This window comes from Zingiber officinale, chromosome 7B (assembly GCF_018446385.1).
Source record: "Zingiber officinale cultivar Zhangliang chromosome 7B, Zo_v1.1, whole genome shotgun sequence".
In the NCBI taxonomy this organism is placed as follows: domain Eukaryota; kingdom Viridiplantae; phylum Streptophyta; class Magnoliopsida; order Zingiberales; family Zingiberaceae; genus Zingiber; species Zingiber officinale.
The window spans coordinates 115,857,472-115,872,032 of record NC_055999.1 but is presented as its reverse complement, the minus strand read 5'-3'; the positions used below and the strand labels follow the sequence as shown (position 1 = coordinate 115,872,032).

General features: G+C 39.2%; 1 protein-coding gene and 1 non-coding gene across 2 annotated transcripts; both read right to left on the bottom strand.

Annotated features, from left to right (window-relative positions):
* Positions 1–1,891: 1,891 nt before the first annotated feature.
* On the bottom strand, positions 1,892–9,004 carry LOC122007063 (ATP-dependent DNA helicase DDM1-like). Its single transcript, XM_042562824.1, has 16 exons — positions 8,919–9,004; positions 8,698–8,784; positions 8,278–8,592; positions 8,107–8,202; positions 6,740–7,086; positions 6,489–6,675; positions 6,213–6,388; positions 4,472–4,541; positions 4,172–4,361; positions 3,968–4,072; positions 3,787–3,881; positions 3,584–3,703; positions 3,086–3,205; positions 2,892–2,990; positions 2,664–2,765; positions 1,892–2,420 (listed from the first exon to the last, which is right to left on the bottom strand). Exons 2-16 carry the CDS (start codon positions 8,767–8,769, stop codon positions 2,190–2,192), a joined length of 2,325 nt encoding a protein of 774 aa, XP_042418758.1. The 5' UTR covers positions 8,770–8,784; positions 8,919–9,004; the 3' UTR covers positions 1,892–2,189.
* A 2,676-nt stretch (positions 9,005–11,680) lies between these two features.
* TRNAG-UCC lies at positions 11,681–11,752 on the bottom strand. The gene has a single exon. It is a non-coding gene; the product is annotated as a tRNA-Gly (tRNA).
* Between the last annotated feature and the right edge of the window lie 2,809 nt (positions 11,753–14,561).

Genomic DNA, 14,561 nt, shown 5'->3' with positions numbered 1-14,561 from the left:
GTTAGGATACTGTTTTCTTTAACTACTGCCGACCCTCTGTAGAATTCTCCTCTGCATCAGATGACTCGTCCATCTCAATCTCAACCTTCCACCACTAGCAATAGATTCATCTTTGTTTCTCATCAAACAGATAATTGTTGCACCTCCTTCAGCTATCGATTGCTTTGCCCGAACCAAACTACCCTTCTCTCCAACCTTGAGCTAGTTAGACTGATGTAAGTGATTAATATTTTATCTTATTCTGGGTATGCAAAGACATCTAATGTCAATGTTCTTATCTCATGCGAAACAATCTTAATTGCCCATATTTGTGTGAGGTCAGTACTAGAGCATTCAATAATCTATTACTTGAGATATTATTCATTTCATTGGTAATAGATATTTATCTATTTGCTCTCTTATTATATGTTCATATTATTGTTAGTACCCTTATATTAAATTCATCTGCATGTACATTGTTTAATCACATAAAATTCATTCACACACAAAATTTAGCTATGTTTACAGATGATTTTTACTTAATAATTTGTTTAATTAATCAATACATTAATTTTTAAAGAGACATTGTGTGACTGAAAAAAAATATATGTTGCCTCTATTGTTAAGTTCGAGTTGGGTTAGAAGTGAGCTCTTTATCCTAGTGGTGACTGATCTTTATTGACTTGAAAGTACCTCGGATGGTCAAAAACTTGTCATAGGGCTGGTGGCTCAAATACAGATCTATTAGTGCAACCATCGCCCAAGTGATTAGGTTGAACTATAGGTTTTAATGTTTTTACAAAGGATTTAAATTAGTTTTACATTGTAGTTTGACATATGTGTCTAAGTGTAGCAAGCACGAATAGAGATTGGAGAACTCACTTGGAGCAGTCAAGGCGATGTGCTCTATGGCTTGGGGGTCTATGGAGATTAGATAAACTTGAATAGGGCAACCGAGGGACATCACGAAGGAAACTCTAGTGAGTTGTGAGAGTTAAAAGACCTATACGCATGGAGTGAGAGTAAAATCTCAACTTAGATGGACCTGACCATTAGGATGATCATAATCAACAATCTAGTCAACTGAAGGTTGTTCTCAATCAGCTAGTGGTTGAGACGATCAAGTAGTCGACTTGAGAGAGTCAACTAGCAAACAAAATGGTTCCGTTCAACACTAAGGCTGAGATAAATCAATTGCTAAGTTAATCCAGCCGACTGGAGAGCTGAATCAATTGAGAAATTGACTCAGCTTCAGCAACTAGCAAACAAAATGATTATGTTCATAACTAAGTCATCTAACTAGTCGACTGCTATAACCAATCAACTAATGGTAAGTTTTGATAACTAATGATACAATAGCAAGAATAGGAAGAAAAAAAAAAATCATTGAACTGCTGAGATGGCTTGATGGTAAGAACCAGGTATTTCTGAGATTGCTCGAGAAGGTATTAGTCTACAAGTTTTATATGGGGTAGAAATGAATCAACTGAAGATGTAAGTATAAATCTAATTAAGAAAAAACAATTAGTCGAACTGCTTAGTGTTAGGATCAATTCACTTGAGATAAGAAATATAACTGATCTCATAATTGAACCTGAAAGAATTACCTCCTGACTCCAAAGCCTTCACTAGCTCTTTTAGAAAGAAAAGCAACTGCATAAACTGTCAGGAAACCTAGAACAGTCCACAGAGGCAGCAGACAAACACATTAGAAACAGACGGCATGCATTTAACATATTTGTATGAACACACAAACCTAAATCCATAGTAGCATACAGTAGTACAAATTTGTCACAGGGGACGAAGACGACAAAAATGCCACAGCTCCAAATGCTCCAATTAGGGAGATATCTTTGTGTCAGAGACAACTGCATAATTAACTCAAGAATAATACGGTGACAACACATGTAAGTGGCAGCTGCATAATGAACTCTGATTCAATGAAGAAAACTGATCAGAGGGATTCGTGAATCCAGAGATTAGTACCGTGAGTTACAATCATTAGGACTTACAAGTTACAAAATATGTACTACTGTCAAAAACACGAGATACAGTGTGCATATCCAAAAATAAATTACTGCATCAGTTGTTCAGACTTCACAGCAGGGTTTGGTTTAAATCAACAGAAATGTTAGTAACAACTTCTATTCGGTTACTTGCATCATCATGGGCAGCCAAAACAAAACCAAGACGAAGCGTGTGATTAGAAATCAAGCAGTGAGTGACGACAACATGCCGCCACTCTGTGCTGGGGTCACCACCTCCCACCCGGGTCCTCTAAGTGGAAGGACACAACTGCTAACTGGAGCGCCACCATCGATGGGTTCTACTAGGTCGCTCCGATCCATGACCCTAACCAAATCCTCCTGGCTGATGTCTGTTTCGATCTGTTTATCATCAGGATCCTCTTTATTCCGAAGCAATGCCAGCAGTTCTGATTCCTGATTTTAATCCCCCAAGGGGGAAAAACGAAAAGATACGCTAGATTATGTAATTGTGGGAAATGAAAGAGAAAAATATAAACGCAACGAAAAATACGCTAGAGCATGTAAAGTATGCATATATATGATTATTTTTATCGACAAATAACAATAGACACTGCAATTCTACAAACTGATGTAATTTATAATAGTTTTAATTTTAGCTATATTTTTTCATATATTAAATTAGAAGATTAGACTGACCTCTAGTGTATTGGTTTTCTGCCGATCTTGCTGGAACTGTCCCTTAGCAATAACAACATGCTCCAATTTCATTTTTTCGAAGGCCTTCTTTATTATCCGTCCCTACAAGCATCAACTATTAATGAGCCTATTTTTCTTGGGAATTGTTACTTCAGATGCATTAAGGTTTAGATTCTCTTAAAGTTGCAATCTAAAAACCCTAATAGACATACAAAAATCTTAGTATACCTCCACAGAATGTGATGTTGCTAATCTATAAACATGGACTGGCTTTGTTTGGCCAATCCTGTGACATCGATCCATTGCCTGCAGATCCATTTGAGGGTTCTATATTCCAGGAATCGTTAGTTAGTCTCTGACTCGCTATCAAAACTTTGAATTACTTTTCAGCTGCTCAATTCAAAACTAGTGAGAAAGATTACCCAGTCACTGTCGTACAAGATGCATGTATCAGCAGCAGTAAGATTGATACCAAGCCCACCTGCCCGAGTGCTGAGAAGAAAAATGCTAACATTGCTGTTTAGATCATTGAACGCCTCTATCTGTCAAAGTTGATGTATCTTTTAGTGCAGAAGAATGGCTGCTGATTGTTCTATTAGTCAGGAGCAAACTTGATTAAATAAACATCACAGGTAAAAATGGAACAGTTGCTGTTAGCAAATATAATTTTGGAAATTGGAATGCTGAATATCACTTATTTTACATGACAATCGCCAATGTTCTTTTTCCCATGCTTGTACTGAGCACATGAGGATATATTTCAATCAGCAAGAAAATGCATAAAAATTTTCAGACGGATGTCAATGGCCATATGTTTTCCAATGTCAGGAGATTGCACATATATGTCATTAAGCAAGTATCAGGCTATTAATGGATTGTGACAGTTTTAATTGCAGGAAATCAAGAACAAATGATGTTACCTGTTTTTTTCTTTCATCCAGTTTAATTTGACCATCAATTCTACAAACCTCAAGGTGTTTCTCACTTAAGAAATAGTCAATGATGTCCAAAACTTTAGTCCACTGAGAGAAAATTAGAACCTGAAAAATGTGGTTTTATTGGGTTATAAAGGAACATATTTGAAAGGAATCTTTAACCAATCCAAAAAAACAAAGGGGCATACTTTGTGCTTCCTAGCCAAGAGCAAAGTTAATAATCTGTCCATCAAGCGGAATTTGCCACACTGTTCTAGAAGTTTTTCAATAGGTGGATATAAAGCTGCAGGAAAGGAGCAAAAGATAAGATGAGGGTTCAGATGCAACAAAGGACATTAACAGACATGTATGGTGAGTGCAAGTTCATACTTGATTGATCATAAGCAGAATGCAAAAGATCAGGGTGGCAGCAATTCTTCCTAAGCTGCATCAGCAAGTTATTCAACTTCCCTTTCATGCCCGGTCTCAATGTTACTGCAATATAATCATGACATTGAAATAAAATATGCTATTGGCATCCATATTTTCTAGCTCTGCCAATTTACATAATAATCAAGAATTTTTTTTTCTTACCAATCTCTGCTTCTTCTTGCAAGTAATCTTCAAGTGTCTTATTGACCAAGTGCTCCTGTATATGTTTTTGGTGGTCAGTCATATTAGCATAGAGTATGATCTCCTTTTTTCTTGGAAGCATTTGCTCCACATTTTCCTTCATTCTTCTTAAAAGGAAAGGGCGCAATATTGAATGGAGCTTCATGACCACCTTAAAAAACAAAAAAATATGTATTCTTAAAAATTATAGATGATAAATATATACAGTCTAAACAAATCATAGATGATAACTGTAGAAGACAGTCAGCTAAGATAAAATACCTGAACCCTTTTTTTCTCTTCACTCTCCTCTGAGTTGCTATCACCATTGGCTTTGCCAGACAAATCAAACCTTTAAAAAAGAATGAATGCAAATGATAATTAACTTTAAACTCAACTATTTAAATTTCATAAATTAGATTAAAACTAATACAAAAAGAGAAATAATAGTAGTATTTGATAGTTGATAGTTACTTTCAGAACTAAAATAAACATAGTCAACCCTAATGGTGCATTTGGTTAACGGATAAGAAATAGAATACATAACCCCACCCAAATAATACCATAGATGAGACTACAAAAAATAAGTATTTCTTAGTCTGATTTTGTTCTTATGTTTGATTGGCACAAAGAATAATTTTCACAATGAAAATACATAAATAACTCTTCTTACATGCACTATTTGGATTGACTGTGACAACGTTTAATTGGTCTATGTGACCCAACTAAGCTAGCCATCTCAACTGACCCAATAGGTCGGTTTAGCCCAACCAACCCAACGGCCCAATAGGTCGGTTTAGCCCAACCAACCCAACTAGCCAACCGATTGTCCGGCCTTCCTTGCAAACTCAAGTAGACTGTCCACCCACCCAACCTAATTGCCTCAACTGTCCCACCCAGCCAACTCAGGTAGTTCAATAAAAAGGAAGAGGCTCTGCCTCTCAAATCCTTTTTGGAAAAAACAATGACACAAACTACAATTTTTTAAGATGAGAACAAGGTTTATCACTCAGGTTGACTGTCCACCCACCCAACCTAATTGCCTCAACTGGTTCAATAAAAAGGAAGAGACTTTGCCTCTCAAATCCTTTTTGGAAAAAACAGTGACACAAACTACAATTTTTTAAGATGAGAACGAGGTTTATCACTCCTCTCGATAATTCTCTACTCTTCTCATCTTCCATCTATGTAGTACATGTTCTCTCGTCTTTTCTCCTAGAGTAAATGCACTGTCAGACTCATAACAGCTTGATTCTGAAGTGAAACAAACTATAATTCTTGGAGATGAGAATAAAGTTTGCATGTTCTCTCGTCTTTTCTCCTAAAGTAAATGCACTGTCACACTCAAAACAGCTTGATTCTGAAGTGAAACAAACTATAATTTTTGGAGATGAGAAATAAAGTTTATCACTTTTCTCAATCTTTTTCTACTGTCTTCTCATCCCACACATGCTCCCACTCTCATCACTCTTCTGATCTGCATCTTCACCATCTGTTATCTTTCTTCTCTGATGTCATTCTTATCTTCTCTTTCTAACACTTAACTCACACAACTAAAATCAGAAGAGTGATAAATGCATGCTAACATAAGGTGCAAGAGAACTGAGCAGTGAGCATCTTGTAATCAAATTTTATGAATAACCATCAAGGAAATGAATCCTTATCATGTTTCAAACTCTTGATGAGACGAGAAAATGTCAGCCAAATTGAAATTTAACAGTGACCAAAGTTCAGCCAGATTGTTGTGCAGAGGAGAACAAATTTTATCACTTCTCTCAATCTTTCTCTACTCTCTTCTCATCTCACACAGGTTCTCACTCTCTTCACTCTTCTAATCTGAACCTTCTCCATCTGTTATCTTTCTTCTCTTATGCCATTCCTATCTTCTCTTGCTAACACTAAACCCACGTATAAAATCAGATAAGAGTGATAAACACATGCTTACATAAGGTGCAAGAGAACTGAGCAGTGAGCATCTTATAATCAAATTTTATGAATATCATATAGGAAAATAAATCATTACCATGATTCAAACTCTTGATGGGATGAGAAAATGTCAGGCAAAATGAAATTTAACAGAGACCAAAGTTCAGCCAGATTGTTGTGCAGAGGTGTTCCAGTGAGAAGAAGCTTATTTTCCATTGGCAGACGTCTCAGTTCTCTCAACAACAAACATTTTGAATTTTTCAACCGGTGTCCCTACCAAGAGATAGAAGGCAAAAATAAAAGCCACATACCAAAAGGTTCACAGTAGTATTCACTGACAAAGGCCATAACAAGAGCTCAGTTTATGAATTACCTCATCAACAACAACATACTTCCATCTATAGTGAGCTAGAAACTTTGCATCATGAAATGCAACCTCATATGAAGTAACGATTAGAGGAAATTTAGGGCTGATCTGCTTAGGCATTTGTTTCCTCCTTATCTCTTCTCTCTCTTGCTTTGTTCCATGATATATAATAGCAGTCATTGAAGGAGCAAACCTGATAAAGAATTCTTATATCAATTAAAGAAGTCTGCTGAATATGTCAACGAAAATTGCTTTACCTGGAAATCTCATTGACCCAATTTGAGAGTGTAGAAAGAGGAGCTATGATCATGTAAGGTCCATCCAAACCTTTTCCTTTAAGATGTGCAAGAAACCCTATTGCTTGAATGGTTTTCCCAAGACCCATCTGATCTGCTAAAATTCCATTCAGCCCATTTTGCCACAATGAGATCAGCCATTTCACACCTTTAATCTGATAAGGCTTCAATTTTCCTCCAGTCATCAAAGGCACAAGTTCAGCCTGCTCTTTCTCAGCCCTCACCTCCTCTGTCACATTAGCATCTTCAGAAGACACTTGTTCATTCGACCTTGTCAACATAGCTCTAACTGCAGTCTTGGCTTTCTTCTGAATATCAGTGTATCATTATCTTTTAAACTAATTATTGAAGTAGGAAAGTAATGGCTTTAGCACATGCTTTTCTTGGAAATATTGGTTGGAACTATCGTAAAAGAGATGAGGTTAAAGATGTGCTATGCTAATGAGACAAAAAGTGTCCTGGTTATTGCATAATTAGCATACCTCTTAGTTGGCCTTAAAGAGGTATCTAAAATCATAGCAGATTTCTCATATCCAGAAGAAAAAATGCATATTCATTAAGAAGCTAGACATAGCAAAAGGCTTAACTAATCCTTCATCAGTCATTTTGATTTAGTAGAGAAATTGATTAACCTTGTAGATATTGTATTAGGCCACAACTTGAGACAAGAAAAATTATCAAGAATTGAATAAAATGCCAAGAGATTGCACTCCGGCAGAGTTCTAGAATGTGCTTGTGTAAACTAAGAACCACAGGCTGTGAGGAAATTTACTAGTAGTCAAACACAGTAAAGAATGCACCACAAAACGATACCAGAAAATTAGCTGTAACAACCATCTTTCAATGCATGATTTTGAACACAGGAAAGAATGCATGGGTTTAAAGAGGGCGTGTGAAGTAATCACCAAGGGAGATTGTTACATCTCCACTCAACTATTCGTCTGAAATCCGGCTAAAGAAACTAACAACCATATTTAACTCGAATTTAGCAGTGATTAGTGCAGTAAAAAAGTGAGTTAATCTTGCACATATTTTACATCGTACTCAAGGAATTGGTTGGAACCTGACATAAACCACAATTTAGCAGCGATTGATGCAGTAAAAAGGTGAGCTAATCTTGCACAATATTTTACATCATACTCAAGAAAATGGTTGGAACCTGACATAAACCAATAAGCATTGGAAGGAAATACACCCTTAACACACAACAGTATGCAATAAGCAGCATATCTGGTAAAAAGAACTGGTATTTATAACTTTAAGCAACCTCGCAACAGTAGAGTAACATACAGAAAAGATACATAGAAAATTGTGAAAAGAGCACTCACGCTGTTATATTGAGTGGTAGGCTTCCTCTTGCGACCTCGTCCAGTCTTCTTTTCTGTTGGCTCATCCTCTGTCTCCACATGGTCCTCTGTCTTGCTCTGCCATAAAAAACTAACCATAAGAACTTACCTAAATTAAACAACATGAAACAAAGCTAGACCCAAAGTAATTACAAATGAGATATTATCCATCTTCTCTAGTAGGAACTCTGAGTATAGTTGGGTTTGTGTCAGTAGTTCATCCAACTTGCTGAATCGAAGCTTAGAGTTTAGACCATCAGGAGTCGCATCTTGCGTCATCCCCTCTTGCTTCACTCGAGCTTCCAGCATCTTCTCCTCTTCTTCGGCCATGGCATGCGAGACTAGGGATGCGTCCCCATTCTTTGCCTCCAGTTCGAGTGGCAGACTGGAATCTTCACCAGCCACACGGCTCTCTCCAAGGTCGCCGATTTGATGCTTCTCTAGCGCAGACTTAGCGTTACAAATTTCCTGTTTCAACGATCATTTAAGAAAAAAAAAAAAGGAAAAAGGAAAACATCAACATCACGCCGAAAACGACAGACTCCAAAATCGAACAACAGTGCAAGAAGCAACCTCATCTTGCAAAACGGACGTCGGGGACCTCGCATCTCCATCGATCAAAACCCCATTCTCCCTCTCCTCCATCGTTTTTTCCGAACCCTAAAAAACAGGCGAACACAGACGGATTGAAAAAAAAAAAAATAGAGAAATTACCGAGATCAGAAGAAATAAGTCTTCAAAACACGAACAAATCCACCAAAAATCAAAACCTAGATCTGTTCTACAATTCAGACCTAAATCGCTCGAAAAGAGGGAGAGAGAAACAAAGATTTTTCCAGTGGCCGGGCGATATTTGTAGGGCGCAGGGGACCCGAATTTGAGCGGGGAAAATGTAGGCGTGGAGGAAGCGGCTTACTTTAAGAGGCTTGTGGATGGACATAATTACAGTGGAACCACCGCGTGTGAAAGCTCTTAAAATTCCGTTTGTTTAGTCTTCAACTGGAGATGACCGTTGGAGGGTGAAATAGTAAAGACGGAGGAGGGTAGCATTCAATTGGTCTCGTACTCCGCAGCGGCAGCAGATTTCTTGTCACCTTCCATAGGAAGAAGTGAAGGGAGATTTTTAAATATTTTTTTAAAAGGAAGTAGTGGAGTTTTTTTAAAATAAATAAGTTTGTTGGTGGGTGATAGCATATTTGTTTAAACACGTTAAATAATATCTTTGTTTAATATACATAGCAGGCAGCGTTTGATGTAATGGCATGAAGATATATTTATCTCTATATTCGTGATACTAATAGTCGTTAAGTTAAAAAAAAAAAAAAAAAATTATCTAATGACCGATGATAAAATGAGACCCGTCTAATAGGAGGTCAAAATGATTAATATCTTAGACAAGCATTTGATCGGGCAAATTATCTTTCCGGTCAGTAGAAAGAATAGTCGGTCTGACACTTCGACAGCTCGGTCAGACACCGAATTTTCGACGCTCATAAAGCTCGAAGCAGGGAGGGACGAAGGTTGAGCGCTTGCCCCGTTCGGCTAAGCAATGGGCGTAGCCTCGACCCGGCAGACATGGTTCCCTCGCTTGGCAGGACGGAACCGAGTAACAGGTCATCGGCCGAGCGGACACTCGACCCGACCATTGTATCACCCAGACGACAAGCTGGCCGAGCGGCTCTCCCGCTCGGCCTAGTAACAGACAAGAGGAGCGGTTAGCGATATCTTCTTAGGGACAAGTGTCATCGACGGACTACATGGTCGACGACACGGTCGGACATAGAATCGTATGATGAAAACTAATCTTTACATACCAACACCAACTTTTGAGTTATTCTTTAAAGATCGATATCATTTTTGTGTTTATTTCTACAAATTAACATCAAGGTAGGTTGTGCTTGTTTGGTGGTACTAGTACCACCTTGGTGGATTACTTCTACAAACCATCATCAAAATGGATGGTACTAATTTAGTGGTCTAGTAGTACCTTGGTGCTGATTGCATATAAGAAAATTATTGCATAAAAAATTGATTAAAAAATTTATATTTGAGCTGGGTTAAATGTCCACATCGGATGTCGTCTATAAGAACTCATATAAAGATGTGCAGATTATCATACTTCTATATATATATATATAGAGTTATGATATTCTTAAGAAAAAATCTTAAGGATATACACATAAATGATGGGACTCATCATTTCATTTTTTATGGATCCCCTCATTTATGTGTCTATCCTTAAATAATTTTCCTTGAGATTTTTTTTTAAGAATATAATCTCATATATATATATATATATATATATCAGATTTTTGTTTTATTATAGTAGCACCCTACGCGAGATTTAAACATGAAGTCTGTACTATAACCGTTATCAAAGTATAGTTACTTCACTTACACTAAGTACTGCTTAGTCATGAATTCGCAACCTACTCGTCATGTCACCTAGCGGGGGTCACAACTTACTCGCAAGCCTTTGGTCACCTAGCCATGAACTCGCTTGCAGTCCTCTAACTACCTGATCATGTGCCCGTGGCTTGCTTATGAGTTAGTCAATCGCTCAGTCGCAAGCTTGTAGCCTACTCGTGAGTTGGTTGCGACTTGCGAGCTTGCAACCCGCTCACAAGCCCCTTGTCCGTTAAGTTGTGAGCTCACCGATTGCAAACAAGGTTTGCTATGAGTTTATTTTTATTGTGAGTTCGTCTTGACTTGAGTCTGTCCCCATGCGGTACACTGAGGATTTCATCCTCCGTTCATGATCAGAATTTCTCTGTCTTGCTTTTGTTGTCCTAAGTTAAAGTAACTTATGACTCTTTTAATTAGTTTATTAACTTCAATCAGTCAACTCAAACAACTTCAATAAAATGAATTATAATTCAATCGTTCTGGGTTAGCATAGTGATCTGCACGAGTGATTATTTTAATAAATCTTGGAGTCAATTTTTAACAATTTATCTCCTTCCAAAAAAAACAGTATGGAATTAAGGGACAACTAAGATGACTATTTTACTCCAATTATAATTCAATGGACTTGAGAGAAAATAAAATCCTTCGTGTTTTTAAATTATTTGGTCGATTTGAATATTTTTCCTTGTTAGGATATTTTATTCTTGAATTGGATCGGAAAAGGTTTAGCAAGTTAATCAGGATTGTTTTTTCTACAAATACTTTGTATTTATAACAAACATCAATTTATCATTCCTTTTTTTAATACCTTATTTTACATGGATTTTTTCAATATGCACCTTGTTAAATTTTTAATGTCGGCATAAATTAAACTTAAATCCTTACTAACTGGATCAAAATCAATCACATCCAAGTCACTTAACAACTTGTTCACATAGGAGATAATTGCATCATCTATTTTAATAACGCAAAACAAATCCAATTTTAAGTTATTAATTTAATGATTAAATTATTAGGAAAAACCTGATCTAAAAAACATTAAAAAAATGGATTCCAATTTTAAATTATTAATATAATCATTAAATTATGTTGTGTGGGGGGGGGGGGTGCGCTGATCTAAAAACATTAAAAAAAAAAAAAAATTGAATATTGCGTTTGACGGGAGTCGAACCCGGGTCTATTGCTTGGAAGGCAATTATCCTAACCGTTGGACTATAAACGCTGCTACACTTTGTTAAATTACTAATTTAAATTTGAGCAGGAAATTCCAAGAAATTAATTTTTAACTCTGTTTCACCATTCCTATCTCTCTAGAACAACCGCATCAATTATTCTATTCAAAAGTTTTACTTTAAATTTTAAATAAGATAATTAAAAAAATCTTTACATCATTATGATAGTTACAAAATGTTTAGCTACCCTATCTATTTCTTAAATTTAGATTTGATTAATAGTAATTCTCTAAATTTAGTGAGTGAAACATCTACCCTAAAAAAATAAAATAATATTTATTTTTAATCTCTTTTTTCCACTCAATCCATAAATATAATAATAATAAATATAATAAAATAATAAAAAATTGAAGATAATAGATATTTTAGAATGGTTGATGATCCTGTCCGAATCGCTGAACCAAGGGACACTGGGCACGCGGCACGCTCCCAATCGTTGGAGTGAACCTTCGGCTGATCGAACGAAGCTCCAGCGATCCTGCACAAAAGTCTAGCTGGGAAGTTCCCGGCGATGATCCTCCGACGCTCAAGTCAGGTAAGTGGTGAAGAAAGTGGCTGCCAAATTTTTAGAGAACGCGTACCTTCGGCGAAGTAATAGCCTCTTTATATAGGATGGAGAATGAACTGATGCACGTCTACCGAGGCGCGTACGTGTCAGCAGCCCATACCATGGTATGCACTTGTCAGAGAGCTTACCTGACACCATGCTGCCACAGTCGAGCATGTTCTTTGATGTGACGGCAGGACCACCCGTTGTCAGACTAGAAGTATGGCATAGCCATACAACTTGACGGCTGTCAGCAGATATCCCCGTCTTTTACCCACCGTCTGACTGGGGTGCCCGGCCCGCCGAGAGGGCGATGAACGTCGTCCGGACGAGCTTGATTCTCTGCGCCGTCCAGGCGACACTTCCTTCCGCTCGGTCCTTACGCACTGTTTTATTTGAGCGTCGGAACCCTGGTCCCTACCAGGGTGCCTTTTACTATCAGATTTCCCTTTCTTCTGAGTCCGGTCGGCTTGCCCTTTTCCGGCGAACCACTAGATCCTTTGACCTACCCTCAGCGTTGACTCCTTATGGGATTCCGGATTTTTACTACCGGACCACTTGCCTTCCTATCGAGTCTAGTCGAAGGAGGCAATGTCCGACTGACTGGACCGCCGATCTGTCGAACAATGATCATTGCCTTAGGCCGCTCGGCCATGCATAAGGATGCTCCTCCGAGCGGCGATATCTGTCCGTTCGGCGATACTTTGTCCGTGCCTTGTATTTTCTTGGAATCGATGTCCGTTGTTCTTCCACACTACCCATCACGTGCTCTGCGCACGGTAAGAGGAGCTCATTAAATGCGGCTAGTAACCGGCTGACACGTGGCGACCGTGCATTTGTCAGAGTATGGCGGTTGCGTCACTTCCGATGGGACAGTCGCCGTTTGAAACGGACGATCCGATGACAACCTCGATATCGACGACCTGGATCGGACGGTGGAGATCGTTTCCGGGCGGCGATATAAGACCCTTGACTCCGTTTCCGCCGCATTTCGTCTTCTTCGTTTCCAGATTCCTGTTACTCCCCCCTTCGCCGGCGACTTCGTGCTCAGATTTTTCGACGATCGCTCGGCAACTTCCGATCATCTCCCGCGTTTGTAAGATCCTTTTTCTCGCTCCAGACGCATTCCTCTTTCTGTTAATCATCCTTGTCAGTCGGTTTTCTCCCATCGCTTGAACCATTTTCTTCTATCCTGCATTCTGGCCTTTCGATCATGACCAGTACCTCGCAATCAACCGGCGGTGTTCCGGGTCTTTGGTACTCGAACATGGAAAGTCGGTTCGACGAGGAAGACGCCATGCGACTTACTCGAGCATATGACCTACCGACCGACCACGAAATAGTGTTAGCCACGCCTTCCGATCGGCCTAATGATCCTCCGTCCGGCACTGTTGTCTTCTTTCGTGATCAATTCCTGGCCGGACTACGTTTTCCTCCTCACAAATTCTTCTTAGAAGTTTGCGACTATTTCCGCATTCCGCTCGGCCAAGTAGTTCCCAATTCTATTAGATTGCTGAGCGGAGTGGTAGTTTTGTTCAAACTGAACGGCATTCCCTTAACCCCAAAAATCTTCCACTACTTCTACTATCCCAAGCAAGCCGAGTGGGGCACCTTTGTTTTCCAATCTAGGATAGGCTTCGTCCTTTTCGATAATATGCCGAGCTCCAACAAACACTGGAAGGAGCATTTTTTCTACATACGCTTTCCCGAGCCCACTTTCCGCACCAAGTGGCAGACGGCTATGCCTGCGCAACCGGAGCTCGGCAAGTTTAGAGGTGACGCAGACTATCTCCACGCAGCAAATAGCTAGTCGGTCAGCGCTATCACATTGACAAGATGCTTCTCCCGGAGTAATGCATATATTCGACTTGTCTTCTACCCCCGATCTGCCTTGTAGCATGAGTAAGCTTCCCTATCTCCCCTTTATTTTGTTCTAATTGATTTATTCTGCAGCTGAGGTCATGTGGAAGGCCAGAGAAGCTCAAACTCAAGGCCGCTCGGATTGAGGCGGTGACGAGCAAGGAGGCCGCCGAGGAGTCTTGCTCCGGCGATCTGGCCGTGAAGAAGGTGAGGGACGCCAACGGTCCCGAAGCCTCGGGCGCCCCGCCTCCCGATGAGGCCATGGGCATCTGAACCTGCGAGTGAAGCTGAAGTGGAGGGCCGTTCGGCCGATGATGTGCCGCTGCGCACTCGGAAACGCCGGCGACCGGAATCTGCACCTGCCTCTACACTTGATGAGCCACAACCTGAGC